We start from the raw sequence: 19,675 nt of genomic DNA, 5'->3' as shown, positions 1-19,675 counted from the left end.
TTTGTGCTCAAGTCTCTGGAGTGGGGACTTGAACCCACGACCTTCTGACTTGGAGGCGAGAGTGCGACCCACTGAGTCCGGCTGACACTCTCCGTCTTTCTCAGCCTCTGACCCTCTCTGCATCACCTCCATGCTCGAATGTCTCTCCCCTCCTGCCAACCAGGACTAGGCCCGTGCTGGGTGCATTTTGATGCTCGGTGAATAAACAACTAACACACCTGATCACAGAATGAGCCACAGGGGAGACGGTGTCAGGCATCAGTTTATTTGCTACATTTCCTGTGAAAATACATTATCACGTCTCCTCCTCCTCGTCTTTTAAGAAGTGACATAAGTGCACACAGGATTAATATTGTGCCTTTTCCAAAACACAACATAATTACAATCAATTCAGCTTTTAAAAAATCATGATTAGGCTAAATTTTGATTACTCTTCAACTTAGTTTCACAATTTCCAAAGTTTAACTTCATTAAGTTTTAGCGACTGTAAGTTTAAAAAAAAGTTTAAGCGCTGGGCCTCTGAACAAGCCTGGAACTCAATTTACGAGCAAGCCCAGTTGGAACTCAATTTACGAGCAAGCCCAGTTGTTTTTATCCTTGAGCAAGGACGTGGGAAATCTACCGGTAAATACTGAATCAAAAGCAAAATACTGCGGATGCTGGAAATCTGAAATAAGAACAGAAGATGCTGGAAATATTCAGCAGGTCAGGCAGCGTCTGTGGAGAGAGAGACAGAGTTAACGTTTCAGGGCGAAGGCCTTTCTCCACAGACGCTGCCTCACTCGCTGCGCTTTTCCAGCATTTTCTGTTTTTTATGGTAAATACTGATTACCTAAAACAAAAGGTAAGATCGTGGAGACAGAACGTGAATTCCTGCTCCCAGCAGATCGAAGCTCTGTCCAGCAAAGCAAATCAGTAAAATTACCCCAATACAACAACAGCTTGCATTTATATAGCGCCTTTAACGTAGTAAAACATCCCAAGGTGCTTCACAGGAGCGATTATCAAACAAAAATTTCACACCGAGCCACATAAGGAGATATTAGGCCAGGTGACCAAAAGCTTGGTCAGAGAGGGAGGTTTTAAGGAGCGTCTTAAAGGAGGAGAGAGAGGGGGAGAGGTTTAGGGAGGGAATTCCAGAGCTTAGGGCCCAGGCAGCTGACGGCACGGCCGCCAATGGTGGAGCGATGGAAATCGGGGACGCTCAAGAGGCCAGAATTGGAGGAGCGCAGAGATCTCGGAGGGTTGTCGGGCTGGAGGAGGTTACAGAGATAGGGAGGGGGTGAGGCTATGGAGGGATTTGAACACGAGGATGAGGATTTTAAAATCGAGGCGTTCCCGGACCGGGAGCCAATGTAGGTCAGCGAGCACAGGGGTGATGGGTGAACGGGACTTGGTGTGAGTTAGGATACGGGCAGCAGAGTTTTGGATGAGCTGAAGTTTATGGAGGGTGGAAGATGGGAGGCCGGGCAGGAGAGCGTTGGGATAGTCGGGTCCGGAGGTAACGAAGGCAGGGATGAGGGAGTAGCAGATGAATTTAGATCACAGCCTGGGTCAAGTGAGGTCACCGCTGGTGTTGGTTCATAAACCTGTCTCTGACGTTCCAGCTGCTCACGTTCTGATTGATTGATTGATTGATTGATTGGCAAGATACACGAGGTAATCATGACACGTCCTGGTTGATGGGCTGGTTCTGATTGGAGGAGGCGGCGGCGCAGGTGGTAACAGGGGCATTTCGGGGACCGTCTCCGAATCGGCTGTACCCCACCTCCGTCTCACAACACCGGACCGTTCTAAAAAGGGCAAACAAATTGTTCGGTTGTTAAAGGAAATGAGGTCCCAACCGTCTCAGGACAGCGCCAAACCCTTCTGCAGAAACGCACTCTCCCCGTCGGCACTCTGTATCTCACCCGTGCTGTACCTGGAACCATAGAAAAGATACAGCACAGAAGGAGGCCATTCGGCCCATCGTGTCCGTACCGGCTCGAAGAACAACCAGGTGCCCATTCTAATCCCACCTTCCAACACCCGGTCCATAGCCCTGCAGCTTACAGCACTTTAGGTGCAGGTCCAGGTACTTTTTAAAAGAGTTGAGGGTCCCTGACTCTACCACCAATTTGGGCAGCGAATTCCAAACACCCACCACCCTCTGGGTAAAAAAGTTTTTCCTCATGACCCCTCTAATCCTTCCGCCAATCAGCTTAAATCTATGTCCTCTAGTTCTTGAACTCTCCGCTAGGGGAAACAGGTACTTCCTGTCTACTCTTTCTGGGCCCCTCATAATTTTGTACACCTCAATCAAGTCTCCCCTCAGCCTCCTCTGCTCCAAGGAAAACAACCCCAGCCTATCCAACCTGCCCCCGGAGTGTTTGATGGGACAGTGTAGAGGGAGCTTTACTCTGTATCTAACCCCCTGTACCAGCCCTGGGAGTGTTTGATGGGACAATGTAGAGGGAGCTTTACTCTGTATCTAACCTGTGCTGTACCAGCCCTGGGAGTGTTTGATGGGACAGTGTAGAGGGAGCTTTACTCTGTATCTAACCTGTGCTGTACCTGCCCTGGGAGTATTTGATGGGACAGTGTAGAGGGAGCTTTACTCTGTATCTAACCTGTGCTGTACCTGCCCTGGGAGTGTTTGATGGGACAGTGTAGAGGGAGCTTTACTCTGTATCTAACCTGTGCTGTACCTGCCCTGGGAGTGTTTGATGGGACAGTGTAGAGGGAGCTTTACTCTGTATCTAACCTGTGCTGTACCAGCCCTGGGAGTGTTTGATGTGACAGTGTAGAGGGAGCTTTACTCTGTATCTAACCTGTGCTGTACCTGCCCTGGGAGTGTTTGATGGGACAGTGTAGAGGGAGCTTTACTCTGTATCTAACCCTGTACCTGCCCTGGGAGTGTTTGATGGGACAGTGTAGAGGGAGCTTTACTCTGTATCTAACTTTCATTCCCTCTGTCTGGGTTGCATTTGAACACAGGACCCAGAGGTGAAAGGTCAGTGTTCTAACTCACTCTGCCACCCTGTCAAGTGCAGATTCACCTGGAACAATGGTGTCCCCATTGCCCTGGCCAATGTTTGAAAAAATGTCTCATATTGGGAAAGAGCCTGAACTTTGCTCGTGATGTTCACACACACATTGCTACACTTGAGTCCAGAATATACCAACAAGTTTACCAATCCCTTCTCCCATCAATATCTCTCTCTCTCAATGTCACTGTTTCTCTCTCTTTCTCTCTCCCCCCCCCCCCCACTCTCTCCATTCCCAGGCAGGACCCCAGTTATACTGACTGCAGCTTCTTGACCTGACTGTGCTCCCACCTCATGTGGGAGATCTCTCTCGTGCTGGTGCTATTTTGCTCGGTTGCTACTTTGCGTGTTTTATCGGAATTTCTGAGCTCCAGTTGGCACCTGTCCAGTCCAGGCTATTTCTGTCTGCTGACAGCAATCTTCTATTCTAAGAATGTTACATCCCTTGATAACACTGCAGCAATTTTGTCCACAGATTTAATAGCAGTCGATAAAAATCTTGATGGGTATTACTTAACAAAGATCGCTGACAAAATGCATCCTGTGTCCTCAGCCCCTCCTAGAAAGGGAAATTAAAACACGTCAGCTGTGTAACAGGTAGAACAGCACATTGGGGATACAACATTCAACACAGTGGGTACATGAATACAACAGTGGGGGTACACGGGACAACACGGTCGGGTACACGGGACAACACAGTCGGGTACACGGGACGACACACGGTCGGGTACACGGGACGACACACGGTCGGGTACACGGGACGACACACGGTCGGGTACACGGGACGACACACGGTCGGGTACACGGGACGACACACGGTCGGGTACACGGGACGACACACGGTCGGGTACACGGGACGACACGGTCGGGTACACGGGACGACACGGTCGGGTACACGGGACGACACGGTCGGGTACACGGGACGACACGGTCGGGTACACGGGACGACACGGTCGGGTACACGGGACGACACGGGAGCACACGGTCGGGTACACGGGAGCACACGGTCGGGTATATGGTGTTATAAGTGGATAGCCAGACAGTGAAGGACTGAATACTTTTATTATTTTACTTGCTTATAAACTTTATTTGCTGGGATTCACATTACACCCAATGCATCCCTCACACAAAAACCCACAACCTCTCCCCAAGTCTACTCCCTTATATATGGGGGCCAGAGAGTTCCCAATTGCTAATGCACCCGACCGTAATCATTCATCAAATGACGTAATTCATTTATATACAATTAACATATGTGACAACACGGTCGGGTACGCGGGACGACGCGGTCGGGTACACGGGACGACGCGGTCGGGTACACGGGACGACGCGGTCGGGTACACGGGTTAGCCCATTGCCTTGCTGTCACACAGGTAACGCATGTCAGGTGCAAAGATAACCCAGGGAATGATGAGATTCCTTACCCAATAATCCCTGTTGGGATGAAGAGCATTGCTGCACCAAAGAGGAACGAAAATCCTTTCATGAAGTAGAGAGTAGCAGGATACAAAGAGCTGAAGACGGCAGTCGAGACAAGTGAGCAAGCACTCTCCACACATGCCACCGACGCAAACAGAGCTCCTGGTCAGAGAGAACAGAGACATTGGTTACAGCAAACTTCCCCCGAGTCGGTTCCTGAATTTCTTTCCTCCTGCAGGCGCTGGTTGGGGTACAGTCCCCGGTTGGGGTACAGTCCCCGGTTGGGGTACAGTCTCCGGTTGGGGTGCAGTCCCCGGTTGGGGTGCAGTCCCCGGTTGGGGTGCAGTCCCCGGTTGGGGTGCAGTCCCCGGTTGGGGTGCAGTCCCCGGTTGGGGTGCAGTCTCCATTTGGGGTACAGTCTCCGGTTGGGGTTCCGTCCCCGGTTGGGGTACAGTCTCCGGTTGGGGTACAGTCTCCGGTTGGGGTTCCGTCCCCGGTTGGGGTACAGTCTCCGGTTGGGGTTCCGTCCCCGGTTGGGGTACAGTCTCCGGTTGGGGTACAGTCTCCGGTTGGGGTACAGTCCCCGGTTGGGGTACAGTCTCACGGATTCAGAGTCATTTTACGCATGACCCTACACAGGGTGTGTAATATTTGAAACTATTTCCTCTGGTGGGGGAGTTCAGGACAGGGGGGCAGAACCTTAATATTAGAGCCAGGCCGTTCAGGGGTGAAATCAGGAAACACTTCTTGTTTCAAAGGGGAGTGGGAATCTGGAACTCTCTCCCCCAAAGAGTTGTTGAGGCTGAGGTTCAATTGAAAAATTTCAAAACTGAGACTGATGGATTTTTGTTGGGTAAGGGTTACAGAACCAAGGCAGGTAAATGGAGTTAAGATACAGATCAGCCCTGATCTAACTGAATGGTGGAACAGGCTCGAGGGGCTGAATGGCCTCTTCCCGTTTCTATTTGACCACAGAAGGCATCAGAACTAAGCACAATCTGGGAGTCACCGAATAGTAACGAGGACAAAGAAATCTATAATTTTCTCTTCCCTAACTTAGCCCAGACTGCGGACTGAACCCTGGGATATTCCTAATCCTTAGGATCACCACCATACCAGTGTGGGAGCTGGAACCTGGAGTACTCTGTACAGTTTTAGTCTCCTTATCTAAGGAAGGATATACTTGCCTTAGAGACGGTGCAACTAAGGTTCACTAGATTGATTCCTGGGATGAGAGGGTTGTCCTATGAGGAGAGATTGAGTAGAATGGGCCTATACTCTGGAGTTTAGAAGAATGAGAGGTGATCTCATTGAAACATATAAGATTATGAGGGGGCTTGACAGGGTAGATGCTGAGAGGTTGTTTCCCCTGGCTGGAGAGTCTAGAACCAGGGGGCATAGTCTCAGGATAAGGGGTCGGACATTCAAGACTGAGATGAGGAGGAATTTCTTCACTCAGAGGCTTGTGAGTATTTGGAATTCTCCACCCCAGAGGGCTGTGGATGCTGAATCATTGAGTATATTGAAGGCTGAGATTGATAAATTTTTGGACTCTAGGGGAATCAAGGGATATGGGGATCGGGCGGGAAAGTGGAGTTGAGGTTGAAGATCAGCCATGATCTGATTGAATGGCGGAGCAGGCTCGAGGGGCCGTGTGGCCTCCTCCTGCTCCTATTTCTTAAGTTCTTATCTACCTGAATACAAGTACTCAGAAGTTGCCCTGTAGCCAGACCCTTTCGCTATCAGTACCCTTCACAGCTGGTGATCGGCAAAAGAGCCAGAGGCGACATGAGGAAACATTTTTTTACGCAGCGAGTTGTTATGATCTGGAACGCACTGCCTGAAATGATGGGGGAAGCAGATTCAATAGTAACTTTCAAAAGGGAATTTGATAAATACTTGAAAGGAAAACATTTGTAGGGCTTTGGGGAAAGGGTAGGGGAATGGGACTAATTGGATAGCTCTTTCAAAAGAGCCGGCACAGGCACGATGGGCCGAATGGCCTCCTCCTGTGCTGGACCTACTATGGTATGGTATTGGGCCAGTGTGAGGATGAAGATTCGACATTGGCTGTTATGTAAAGAACGGGGGATCGATGGGGTGAATCGAGATGTTGCAGTGACAATGTCCATCACGAGACAATGCTGGGCATTACTGGCACGGCCGATACAGGAAACCTCACAATCCGGAGCTGGGAATTCACGGCCTCCCAAACTACCCTGGAGAATTGGCAGTCTTTAGTTTACTGTCAGGAATATTAGTCTTCATAAATATCTTTGCAATTGTACTGGGTATGGCAGAGAGTGTAAACCTTCCCTGTGCATCTCATAGAATCTTACAGCACAGGAGGGGGCCATTCGGCCCATCCTGCCTGTGCCGGCTCTTTGAAAGAGCTATCCATTTAGTCCCACTCCCCTGCTCTCTCCCCGTAGCCCTGTGTTTTATAACACCAGTGTCCTCCTTATATTCCCAAAACAACCTTGAATTTCAGCAACAGCTAACTTCTTATCTGAACTGGAGACACAGAATCTTCCACCAGTTTCCTCATTGCATGTTGTAAGCTCTTTATCATTGGCAAGAAATAAAACAACTGACAGGGCAGTTCCGTCTCCCAGTGCACCGTGCGGAAATCAGACCTTAAACTCAAATCAGGACTCATCTCGTTCTCTCCCAGAATCTCAGGACTGTCTACCCCCTCCCCTCCTACCCCCTCCCCTCAGTCTTCCCTCTCCTCCACTCCACTCACCTCCCCTGTCTTCCCTCTCCTCCACTCCCCTCACCCCCTCCCCTCAGTCTTCCCTCTCCTCCACTCCCCTCACCCCCTCCCCTCAGTCTTCCCTCTCCTCCACTCCACTCACCTCCCCTGTCTTCCCTCTCCTCCACTCCCCTCACCCCCTCCCCTCAGTCTTCCCTCTCCTCCCCTCCCCCTCAGTCTTCCCTCTCCTCCCCTCCCCCTCAGTCTTCCCTCTCCTCCACTCCCCTCACCCCCTCCCCTCAGTCTTCCCTCTCCTCCACTCCCCTCACCCCCTCCCCTCAGTCTTCCCTCTCCTCCCCTCCCCCTCAGTCTTCCCTCTCCTCCACTCCCCTCACCCCCTCCCCTCAGTCTTCACCCTCCTCCCCTCCCCCTCAGTCTTCCCTCTCCTCCCTTCCCCCTCAGTCTTCCCTCTCCTCCACTCCCCTCACCCCCTCCCCTCAGTCTTCCCTCTCCTCCCCTCCCCCTCAGTCTTCCCTCTCCTCCCTTCCCCCTCAGTCTTCCCTCTCCTCCCCTCCCTCTCACCTCAGTCTTTCCTCCCCACCTCCAACTTGCTGCCTTTTAAAAGCTAACCGTGACACTACCTAATCATGACCGTGCTGCATGCCTCACCCTTCTCTCCTTTGCCCGTCCTCGGTGGAGGGGCAAACTGCAGGACCCAGTGCCCTGACCATGCAGGCAGAATCCCCGACGGTCCTTCTCGGCTGCCCACTGATCCAACCCAGTCACGGATGACGGGGGGGGGGGGGAGTGGGCCTTTGTAGTAGGTCTGCCGATTCAGCACTTTGTGTGTGAGTGGAGCTCAGCGCTCCCTCCGTGACTGGGGCTCAGGTGAAGTGCACCCCAATTGCTGACATGTACCCCCACCCCCTCTCCCCTCGGTGTGGGAAGTGGGTGGGTGCCTGTATCGCCCCCCCCCTCCCACACTCTCTGGTTCTCCGCGGACCTTCAGTTTTATGATTCCCCCGATCAATCTCTTCATCAGTTCAAAGTCAGCCCTCCAAAAGCAAACAACCTTTGCTCATCAGGTGTGTCGTTTGCTGATAAACATCGATACCTCAAGTACTTTACAGCCAAGGACAACGGCAACTAAATATTATGTTTATAGATATTTAGGAAAGTCATTACTCACAACAGTGCCATAATGATCACTGACCCCCCCCTCCACAACCCTGCCAAAACACTCCAGCACTAAGCCGAGATATTCCGACACGGGCACAGTTTAAACCCGGACGGTTTAGTTATGTAGATCAGAATGGACGTGCGCGCTCTCGTCTCCCAATTCTCTGAGGTTAGCTCACGACGGTCACAATGATTGGTTTCAGGTGCAGATTTGGATGTGCGCAGGGGGCACACTAGTAGTGGGTGCGGGGAAAGTTGCCCCCACTCCCCCACCCCCCTATATCTTTTAGATTTTAAGGTGTCAGTCGTGGCTCAGGGGGTCGCACTCTCGCCTCTGAGTCAGAAGGTCGTGGGTTCGAGCCCCACTCCAGAGACTTGAACCCATAATCCAGACCGACACTCCCAGTGCAGTACTGAGGGAGCGCTGTACTGTCGGAGGGTCAGTACTGAGGGAGTGCTGTACTGTCGGAGGGTCAGTACTGAGGGAGCGCTGTACTGTCGGAGGGTCAGTACTGAGGGAGCGCTGTACTGTCGGAGGGTCAGTGCTGAGGGAGCGCTGCACTGTCGGAGGGTCAGTACTGAGGGAGCGCTGCACTGTCGGAGGGTCAGTACTGAGGGAGCGCTGCACTGTCGGAGGGTCAGTGCTGAGGGAGCGCTGCACTGTCGGAGGGTCAGTACTGAGGGAGCGCTGCACTGTCGGAGGGTCAGTACTGAGGGAGCGCTGCACTGTCGGAGGGTCGGTGCTGAGGGAGCGCTGTACTGTCGGAGGGTCGGTACTGAGGGAGCGCTGCACTGTCGGAGGGTCGGTACTGAGGGAGCGCTGCACTGTCGGAGGGTCGGTACTGAAGGAGCGCTGCACTGTCGGAGGGTCGGGACTGAGGGAGCGCTGCACTGTCGGAGGGTCGGTACTGAGGGAGCGCTGCACTGTCGGAGGGTCGGTACTGAGGGAGCGCTGCACTGTCGGAGGGTCGGTACTGAGGGAGCGCTGCACTGTCGGAGGGTCGGTACTGAGGGAGCGCTGCACTGTCGGAGGGTCGGTACTGAGGGAGCGCTGCACTGTCGGAGGGTCGGTACTGAGGGAGCGCTGCACTGTCGGAGGGTCGGTACTGAGGGAGCGCTGCACTGTCGGAGGGTCGGTACTGAGGGAGCGCTGCACTGTCGGAGGGTCGGCACTGAGGGAGCGCTGCACTGTCGGAGGGTCGGTACTGAGGGAGCGCTGCACTGTCGGAGGGTCGGTACTGAGGGAGCGCTGCACTGTCGGAGGGTCGGCACTGAGGGAGCGCTGCACTGTCGGAGGGTCAGTTCTGAGGGAGCGCTGCACTGTCGGAGGGTCAGTACTGAGGGAGCGCTGCACTGTCGGAGGGTCAGTACTGAGGGAGCGCCGCACTGTCCAAGCTGCCGTCTTTCAGATGAGACGTTAAACCGAGGCCCCGTCTGCCCTCTCAGGTGGATGTAAAAGATCATGGCACTATTTCAAAGAAGAGCAGGGGAGCTCTCCCCGGTGTCCTGGGGCCAATATTTATCCCTCAACCAACATCACTAAAAAACAGATGATCTGGTCATTATCATATTGCTGTTTGTGGGATCTTGCTGTGCGCAAATTGGCTGCCGCGTTTCCTACATTACAACAGTGACCACACTTCAAAAGTAAAGAGCTTTGGGATGTCCTGAGGTTGTGAAAGGCACGATAGAAATGCAAGATCTCTCTTTCTGAGGGAGCTTTACATTGCAACTAACTGTCTTGTCCCTGGATGGGAGGGTGTACAGACAGTGTCTCTGGATGGGAGGGTGTACAGACAGTGTCTCTGGATGGGAGGGTGTACAGTGTCTCTGGATGGGAGGGTGTACAGACAGTGTCTCTGGATGGGAGGGTGTACAGACAGTGTCTCTGGATGGGAGGGTGTACAGACAGTGTCTCTGGATGGGAGGGTGTACAGACAGTGTCTCTGGATGGGAGGGTGTACAGACAGTGTCCCTGGATGGGAGGGTGTACAGACAGTGTCCCTGGATGGGAGGGTGTACAGACAGTGTCCCTGGATGGGAGGGTGTACAGACAGTGTCTCTGGATGGGAGGGTGTACAGACAGTGTCCCTGGATGGGAGGGTGTACAGACAGTGTCTCTGGATGGGAGGGTGTACAGACAGTGTCCCTGGATGGGAGGGTGTACAGACAGTGTCTCTGGATGGGAGGGTGTACAGACAGTGTCCCTGGATGGGAGGGTGTACAGACAGTGTCTCTGGATGGGAGGGTGTACAGACAGTGTCCCTGGATGGGAGGGTGTACAGACAGTGTCTCTGGATGGGAGGGTGTACAGACAGTGTCCCTGGATGGGAGGGTGTACAGACAGTGTCCCTGGATGGGAGGGTGTACAGACAGTGTCCCTGGATGGGAGGGTGTACAGACAGTGTCTCTGGATGGGAGGGTGTACAGACAGTGTCTCTGGATGGGAGGGTGTACAGACAGTGTCCCTGGATGGGAGGGTGTACAGACAGTTTCCATGGCAATCAATTTCTGCTCGACGATTTTGCGTTGCAGGAAAGGATGCCCCGGAGCATGGTACATTGGCGAGACCATGCAGACACTGCGACAACGGATGAACGGACACCGCGCAACAATCGCCAGACAGGAGGGTTCCCTCCCAGTCGGGGAACACTTCAGCAGTCAAGGACATTCAGCCACCGATCTTCGGGTAAGCGTTCTCCAAGGCGGCCTTCGAGACACACGACAACGCAAAATCGTCGAGCAGAAATTGATAGCCAAGTTCCGCACCCATGAGGACGGTCTCAACCGGGATCTTGGGTTCATGTCGCGCTACACGTAACCCCACCAGCGAAAAAAAAAGTTATCTGTTTTTAATACAACTGGTCATTCTCTCTCTTTCTCTTCCTTTCGGATGTTTCTCTCTCTCTCTCTTTCTTTGGTTCTGGCCGTTTGTATATTCAGTAGTCTGGTATCTAATGTTTCTCTGTCTGAACACTATTCAATTAATTTGATGGCCTTGATAGCGGGCAGTTGGAAAGATTGTCTGTAATCACCAGGCATTGTTCTATGACTGTATATGCGGTAATTTTCAATGAATTTCGACACTCACCTGACGAAGGAGAAAGCCTCCGAAAGCTTGTGATTTTCAAATAATGTTGGACTATAACCTGGTGTTGTAAGATTCCTTACACTCATTATTTATAACACAAATAATTTTTCGAAGCTCATTAATTTCTTTATCTGCAATGTTATTTGTAATTCCATTGACATTTTCACTATCGTGTATTAATGATGATAATTAGTGGAGATAAGTGAGGTAATTTTCTGGCTTTGCATCACTAAGGGAGAACTTTGCCCGTTGGGAATAATTAGCGGAATTACGACAGTGCACAGCCGTAAAGGCTTGATATTGCCCAATCAACTGAACAGGAGGACCGAGCGATCAGTACAAGGACCCTCGTTAGGAACAATCTCGGAGAGAAATGGCACATCATCGGACTATCCCAATAATCCCACAAGGATCACTGCCAGAGAACTCAAAGGAGTTGTGAACAGTGCCTCAGCAGATGGATAACAGCGCCAATCTGTGCCTGGACAGCTTGCACACCCTGATGCTATGGTAGTCCTTATGCGAGGGTCGAAGCCAGCCCGTGATCATGTACAATCCCAGCGCCCCAAGCCATCGAGGCGCTGTCCATCTTAGCAGTGGGATAGGTTGGGGAGGAATTGCAAGGGCTTCCCCTGACCCCCCTGTATCTGTCTCTTTTTCCGGGGATCAGCAAAGATGACCTCTTTCTCTGGACACAAGGTCCTGCAACTGAGGGGTCATCTGCTGCTCTGCCGTGTCGCTTGGCATTTCACGATGCCAGTGATGGTGCCCACATTCTCATCATCTTGCTCTTCAGACCAGACACTAGTGGCTTCTTCACAGGAACTCAACAATAGCTCCCATTTATACAGTGCCTTTAACATAGTAAAAAGGCGCTTCACAGGAGCGATTATCAAACAAAATTTGACACCGGGCCACATAAGGAGATATTAGGACAGGTGACCAAAAGCTTGGTCAAAGAGGTAGGTTTTAAGGAGCGTCTTAAGGGAGGAGAGAGAGGCAAAAAGGTTTAGGGAGGGAATTTCAGAGCTGAGGGCCCAGGCAGCTGAAGGCACGGCCGCCAATGAAGGAGTGATGGAAATCAGAGATGCGCAAGAGGCCAGAATTGGAGGAGCGCAGAGATCTCGGAGGGTTGTCGGGCTGGAGGAGGTTACAGAGATAGGGAGGGGCGAGGCCATGGAGGGATTTGAAAACACGGATTAAAACAAGGATAATGGGTAGGTGCTCACATTGGCAGGATGTGACTAGTGGAGTCCCACAAGGATCTGTCTTGAGGCCTCAATTATTCACAATATTTATTAACGACTTAGATGAAGGCATAGAAAGTCTCATATCTAAGTTTGCCAATGACACAAAGATTGGTGGCATTGTAAGCAGTGTAGATGAAAACATAAAATTACAAAGTGATATTGATAGATTAGGTGAATGGGCAAAACTGTGGCAAATGGAATTCAATGTAGACAAATGTGAGCTCATCCACTTTGGATCAAAAAAGGATAGAACAGGGTACTTTCTAAATGGTAAAAAGTTAAAAACTGTGGATGTCCAAGGGGACTTAGGGGTTCAGGTACATAGATCATTGAAGTGTCATGAACAGGTGCAGAATATAATCAATAAGGCTAATGGAATGCTGGCCTTTATATCTAGAGGACTAGAGTACAAGGGGGCAGAAGTTGTGCTGCAGCTATACAAAACCCTGGTTAGACCGCACCTGGAGTACTGTGAGCAGTTCTGGGCACCGCACCTTCGGAAGGACATATTGGCCTTGGAGGGAGTGCAGTGTAGGTTTACTAGAATGATACCCGGACTTCAAGGGTTAAGTTACGAGGAGAGATTACACAAATTGGGGTTGTATTCTCTGGAGTTTCGAAGGTTAAGGGGTTATCTGATCGAAGTTTATAAGATATTAAGGGGAACAGATAGGGTGGATAGAGAGAAACTATTTCCGCTGGTTGGGGATTTTAGGAGTGGGGGCACAGTCTAAAAATTAGAGCCAGACCTTTCAGGAGCGAGATTAGAAAACATTTCTACACACTAAGGGTGGTAGAAGTTTGGAACTCTCTTCCGCAAACGGCAATTGATACTAGCTCAATTGCTAAATTTAAATGTGAGATAGATAGCTTTTTGGCAACCAAAGGTATTAAGGGATATGGGCCAAAGGCAGGTATATGGAGTTAGATCACAGATCAGCCATGATCTTATCAAATGGTGGAGCAGGCACGAGGGGCTGAATGGCCTACTCCTGTTCCTATAAAACAGATATGGACAAGTCATCCGGGGTAGATACAAAATAATTTTTTTTGTTGTTCTTGGGATTTGGGCAACACTGGCAAGGCAATATTTGATGCCAATCTGCTAGATGCCCTGTGGATTGTAAGAGTCAACCACTTAGTGTAGGGCTGGAGTCATATGCAGGCCAGACAGGGGAGGGGTGAAGGGCATTGGTGAACCAGTTGGGTTTTTGAACAATCTCGGCAGCTTCATCTCCCTCCATCTCCCTCTCTCTCTCTCCATCTCCCTCCCTCTCTCTCTCTCCATCTCCATCTCCCTCTCTCTCTCTCCATCTCCCTCTCCCTCTCCCTCTCTCTCTCTGTCTCTGTGCGCGTCTGAAGGAATTCCTGACATCAGTTGTCACTTTGAAGCTGTGATCCTTGATCCTCCCGTCTTGTTGAGTATTACAGTAAAACAGCCATTCCATCCCCACCACCGACACTGTCCCCATCCATCCTGGGCAGCCGCCTATCTCGGGTAAAGGGTCCTAACCATTTCCACTGAAGTCAATTACAACGGCGTTGCTTAGAACACATTAAACGCACCGGCTATTTTGGACAATTCAATGGGCTTGTCCCACCCGGTTAAAGTGTGATTAAATGCTGTTAACCATTGACTGGAGTCGAAGTATTGTGTCCCTCCTACACGAACATCACCTGGGGTTAATTGTCGATCTGAGAATGGTGCAGCGTCAATGATCGGCAGGACGTCTCTCTGGTGGTCAGTGCGGGGTCAGAGGTCCCCTAGAGGGACTATATTTGATGTTACGTGGTGCTCTCTGGTCAGCCTGTTTCAGTCTATCAATCAGCAGCTTAAGAGCTGAGTCCTTTAAACTCTTGGAACGGCAAAGCAAGGAACCGAGACCAGGTTTAGGTGCAGGAAGTTAAACTGACCACTGACACTGTGTCCTAGTGACCGAGTTCACAGATCCTTGTTTGTACACACGACTGATAAACATCTAAACTTTACTTAAGTCCATAAAGGAGGCAAAGTATTCCATTGGGACTGAACTACTCTTTGTGGGTAAACAAGAATGTGAGAGTAGGGTCTCGTTCCCTCCCCACACGACAGTGACTGTATCCCCTTCAACTTACCTTGCTCCGTCACCTCTGCCAACTTTGACAACTTGGCTCTTATCACTGGTGTAGTGGCCATGGCAAGAAATCGTAAACCATATCCTGGAGAAAGAGAAGATGGGTACAATAATATAGTACAGTACCATTGTCCTAGAACACAACCACTAATTTAAAACAATATCACTGTACTAAAACACCAATAGAAAAAAATCACTGTACAAAACACTAATTTAGAACAATAACAATGTACTAGACCACTTATCTAAAACCATATCATTGTACTACAACACTGATCTAGAATAATGCCACCATACTGGGTCATCAATCTCCAACCACTATGCTAACGCACTGTTAACTTTGAACAATTATCACTTTACCAATGCAACACTACTGTGGAACCACATAGCTGTATCAGAACACTGTTCTAGCACTGCTACTAATCTGGAGCAGTATCACTAAATTAAAACATTATTAATCTAAACAATATCAATATACCAGAACAGCACTGCTAATCTGTAACAATATCAGTGTACTAGATCATTCCATTGAACAATATCACCAAATGTCAACTGAGCTGGAACAATATCAATGTACTAGAGCAGCATTGTCACTCTAGAACAATATCAATGTACTAGAGCAGCACTGTCAATCTAGAACAATATCAATGTGCTAGAACAGCACTGTTCATCTGTAACAATATTAGTGTATTAGAGCAGCACTGTTACTCTAGAACAACACCAATACAGTAGAACAGCACTGTTAAACTAGTACAATATCAGCGTACTACGAAAATCAATGAACATTATCACTCTTCTGGAACAGTGTTAATATTGTGTTAGTATTGCTCAGCAGTATTGCTGTGCTAGAACAATATCATTGCCCATCACTGACCTACTACCCCATGTAATCTAGTATCAATGCACTACATCATCACCATATGAGTGAGGAATGCCTCTATACTAGATCATCACTGATGAGCCACTGTAGAGCAGCTTACTGTTATGTGATGTCGATCTACATCAACCTTCTTGCAGTTTAAAAACCTCTGAGGGTTCCTCCAAAGGCTGAAGTCAGATGGAAAACCTTTTCGCCCTATTTTGGTCCCAATTCTGCCCGTTATTCAACAGTTGAATTAGAATTTGATAAGCACAATGGTCTCTCTGTCTCCGCCACTAACAATTTGCATCTATTTAGCACCTTTAAAGTAGAAAAATTCCGACGGCACTTCACAGAGGAGAAAAGGAAGACTGAGTCAAATTGGATAGGTTTAAGGAGCTGTTTAAGGTGGGAGAGGGGTTTAGGGAGAGAGTTCCAGAGTGTACAGCCAGAATTGCTGAAGACTCTCATCACTGAAGATGGGGAAGAATGCAATGGAGGCAAGAGTTGGAAGAGCGGAGAGTGCAGGCTGCCTGTAGAGCTGCTGGATGCTGCAACGGTCAGGTGGTCCATGGCGGGATCCGTAAACGAAGATCTTCAATTCTTTGTGATGTGGGGATGGAGAGCTGATCGAAATCGGTGTGGACGGGGTTGGGGGGGGGGGGGGGGGCGGGGGAGGATAGGGGAGCAGGATTTAATGCGGGACAAGATACAGGCGACAGAGTTTTGAAGGAGTTGTAATCATGTGCAAGGCTGGTGAGGAGAGCACTGCAGTTGTCAAACCTGGGAGAGGCGAAGGCTTGGATGAGTGATTGGGCAGCAGTGCAGGGTGAGGGTGGAGCCAGTCGACGAGGTGGAGGCAATGGATCGATCGGCTCAGGGTCAGACAGGACACCAAGGCTGGGCTCAGCCCGAGGAATGAGGTGGGATCAGGAGACTTTGACTGAGGGTGAACAGGTTGGCTTCAGTTTTGCCTGTGTTCAGCGAAGAACCTTTCTGCCTCATCCACAACTTGACTTTGGACAAGCAATCAGTCAGCAGAGTGCTAGTCACAGAGTTAAAGGTGTTAGCGGAGAAGAAGAGTTGTTTTTTTTTTGGATTATTTCCTAGTTGGTTTTCAAAGTTTTCTTCTTGTATCACGCATCGATCTCCGGGTCAGTATCTCTTGCTTCTCTTCGACTGACCATTGGATGCCGCAAGAATGAACGGGTTGACCCTCCAATGGTTTGTCCCCACCCCCGCCTCGCCCCGCGGAGGCCCCAGACAAGTTCCAGAATGTGCGTGTTGGGAAACATGGGTGAAGCCAACTAGGGAACGCTCAGTCTGATGGTAAATGTGGATTCGATCCCAAACCAGCAGACATTACCTGTGAACATGAGTGGGCTGGTCACAGCCACTGAGAAGACCACCAAGCCCGCCATGTTGGATACCAGCCCAATCTCGGCAATCCAGCTGTCCTCAACGCATCGCTGCATCATCTTCAGTCCCAGCAGACTGGTCAGGTACGTCAAGTGCTCCACCGCCATGCCGTATCCAATCAGATCGGATCCCCAGCACAGGGGTGAGCTCAGCTCGAAGAGGACCAGAACGTCCTTGACTCCAAAATGCACAGTCACCACTACGAAGAGGGAGAGCGCGTACAGCCAGAGGCGGTGCCTGCGGCCAGGCTCCCTCCTGCTGGAGTACAGGCGGTACACCGATCTGTAATGCTCTGTGGTGAACAGTTTGCTGGGTCCGTTCACGGTCACAGACTCTCTGACGAACATGAAGGCGTAGCCGGCAGTGGCCAGATTCAGCGCAAGTACCAGCCAGAAGGGACTGGTGTAACCGCGAGCCTTGCTCCACTGCCCTCCGATAATGCTGCCAAACATCCCCGCCATCCCCAGGCACGCCTCCAGGACGGCAACGCGGAACGTGCGCGACCGCTTGTCGCTGACGTCCGCGATGTAGGAGAAGCACCCGGCGAGGATGGTGTTGAAATCCCCCAGAAGTCCACTCAGCAGGCGACCAATCAGGAAGTAGCCGACGGGCAGCTCCTGGTACATGACGATGAGGTAGACGGCGGTCTGCAGCGCCAAGCCAATGGCGGGCAAGATCAGGATAGGCCTGCGGCCCACCCGGTCACTCCATGGTCCAAGCAGCGTCGCGGAAAAGAGTCCCACAGCAAAACCCCCCAAGTTAATGTACAGGTTCCAGTGCGCGGTCAAAGTCTCCACTTCCTAGAAGAGAAATCACAAGATCACTTTCAGGAGAATCCTTCCAGAATCCTAGCGCCACACGTTACAAACAGCACACCGTGTCGGGCATCTCGGGCATCCCCTCCTACTCTCTTGTGCCCTGCGATTGATCTTTGGCCGTAACCAATCCAAAACTCAATTATATCGGTCCAGGACTAGATCTCTTGCGTTGGCCAATCCAAATGCAGTTGCCCTACTCCCAGGATAGAGATTCATCCATGGCCGATCTAAACTCGATCCCGTTTCTCCAGTGGCTCCCTTAAAAAAAAAGGGAGTAGCTGCCCTCGACACGAGAAGGCAGCACTGGGCCGAGTGCGGCACCAAGGAGCCCGAGCGAAACTGAGGTCAGCAGGGGATCCGAGGGGGAAAACCCTCCAGCGGCCGGAGTCACACCGGGGAGGATGGCCGCGGTTGCCGGAGGCCGATCGTCGCAGCCCCAGGACGTGGCCTGCAGGGAAACCTCCTCGGCCCAACTACCCACAGCTGCTTCGTCAATGGCCTTCGCTCCGTCATGAGGTGCGGAGTGGGGCTGTTCACCGACGATGAAGCGGCCCCGTGCTCGCCTGTAGCAGGACCGGGACGGACACCAGGCTCGGGCAGCAAAGCGGCAGATAACTTAATTTATTGATTAATTATTTTGTATTTACCGATTATGTTGTATTGAGTCAAGGGTTATATTGTATATGTTTACTGATTAGACTGTATTATTGATTATTTAATGATTTTTCTGCATTATTTATTGATGCTTTATGTATTCTTTGTTAATTCACTGATTATTCAGAATGTATTGATTACTCTGTATTGATTTATTGATTATTCTGCATTTATTTTCCTGTATTAATTGTTCAATATTGATGATTATTGTGTTGATTGATTAGTCTGTATTTCTATGTTGATTGATCATTCTGCATTGCTTTGATTGATGATTGATGACTGATTTTGTTGATTGATTATTGATTGATTGATTATTGATTGTCCAGTCGCCGCCTCACCTGCTCCAGCTCCGCGTCGGGCCCTCGGGACCTGTTGCAGCCTCGGCTCCGGTTGCCGCTGAATCCGAGCTCGGCGCTGACCCTCTCGAAGATGTACTGGGTGGTGAGCGGGGTCTGCAGCACCAGCGCCATCATGGCCAGGAACATCACCGGCTCCACCGTCGGGCAGTAGCCGCAGCTCCGCAACCGAGCCCCGAGGCTCCGGGCGCGGCCTGGTCTCAGCTCAGGAGGCGGCGGGGACTCGGGCTCCTCGATCTCCGCCATCTCCGGGCCTGTGTCTGGGTCTGAGGCCCGACTCGTGTAACGGGGATCGCGGCCTGCGGCCGGAGGAGGGGGCGGGGCGGGGCACCGGGCCGTCAATCTCCGCCCGCCCCGCCCCCTGGACCAGGCTCCACCCCTACCTCCCTGACCCCGCCCCCTGGACCAGGCTCCACCCCTACCTCCATGACCCCGCCCCCTGAATCAGGCTCCACCCCTACCTCCCTGACCCCGCCCCCTGGACCAAGCTCCACCCCTACCTCCCTGACCCCACCCCCTGGACCAGGCTCCACCCCTACCTCCCTGACCCCGCCCCGAGAGTCAGGCCCTGCCCCCTCGATCAAACCCCGCCCTGTCAGGCCCCGCCCCCTGAATTAGGCCCCACCCTCCCTCACCTGCCACGCCCCCAAGGTCTGGCCCCACCCCCCCTGCAGGTCACTATCGACTGAAACTCCGCCCTTACGTTACGCACTGATCCTCCGGCCCCGCCCCCAGGCCAGTCTCCGCCCCCTCCTGCCCCGCCCCCAGGCCAGTCTCCGCCCCCCCCTCCTGCCC

The 19,675-nt window shown here is 51.3% G+C and overlaps 1 protein-coding gene across 3 annotated transcripts; it reads right to left on the bottom strand.

Moving 5' to 3' along the window:
- Nucleotides 1-244: 244 nt before the first annotated feature.
- slc46a1 (solute carrier family 46 member 1) lies at nt 245-19,247 on the bottom strand. 3 transcript variants are annotated; one of them, XM_068008542.1, is made up of 5 exons: nt 18,863-19,245; nt 17,000-17,852; nt 14,776-14,859; nt 4,451-4,607; nt 245-1,793 (listed from the first exon to the last, which is right to left on the bottom strand). In XM_068008542.1, the coding sequence occupies exons 1-5, from the start codon at nt 19,124-19,126 to the stop codon at nt 1,664-1,666; spliced, it is 1,488 nt and encodes a 495-aa protein (XP_067864643.1). In that variant the 5' UTR covers nt 19,127-19,245; the 3' UTR covers nt 245-1,663. The 3 variants fall into 3 exon arrangements, with proteins under 3 accessions (XP_067864643.1, XP_067864644.1, XP_067864645.1); XM_068008543.1 differs by having other exon boundaries at nt 1,701-3,585; nt 18,863-19,247; XM_068008544.1 differs by lacking the exon at nt 245-1,793 and having other exon boundaries at nt 4,447-4,607; nt 18,863-19,247.
- Between the last annotated feature and the right edge of the window lie 428 nt (nt 19,248-19,675).

Source organism: Heptranchias perlo, chromosome 28, assembly GCF_035084215.1.
Source record: "Heptranchias perlo isolate sHepPer1 chromosome 28, sHepPer1.hap1, whole genome shotgun sequence".
NCBI classification, from domain to species: domain Eukaryota; kingdom Metazoa; phylum Chordata; class Chondrichthyes; order Hexanchiformes; family Hexanchidae; genus Heptranchias; species Heptranchias perlo.
Note: the sequence above shows the minus strand (reverse complement) of the source record. Positions and strands in the feature narration are given on the sequence as shown.

Bases quoted from the DNA above. Each gene is read 5' to 3' on its own strand.
- slc46a1 (XM_068008542.1), bottom strand. From the start codon at position 19,126: ATGGCGGAGATCGAGGAGCCCGAGTCCCCGCCGCCTCCTGAGCTGAGA. The intron at 14,860-16,999 runs GTAATGTCTGCT...CTCTTTCTCCAG, and splicing joins CAGCCCACTCATGTTCACAG to GATATGGTTTACGATTTCTT. The intron at 1,794-4,450 runs GTAAGGAATCTC...TGCCCTTTTTAG, and splicing joins ATCCCAACAGGGATTATTGG to AACGGTCCGGTGTTGTGAGA.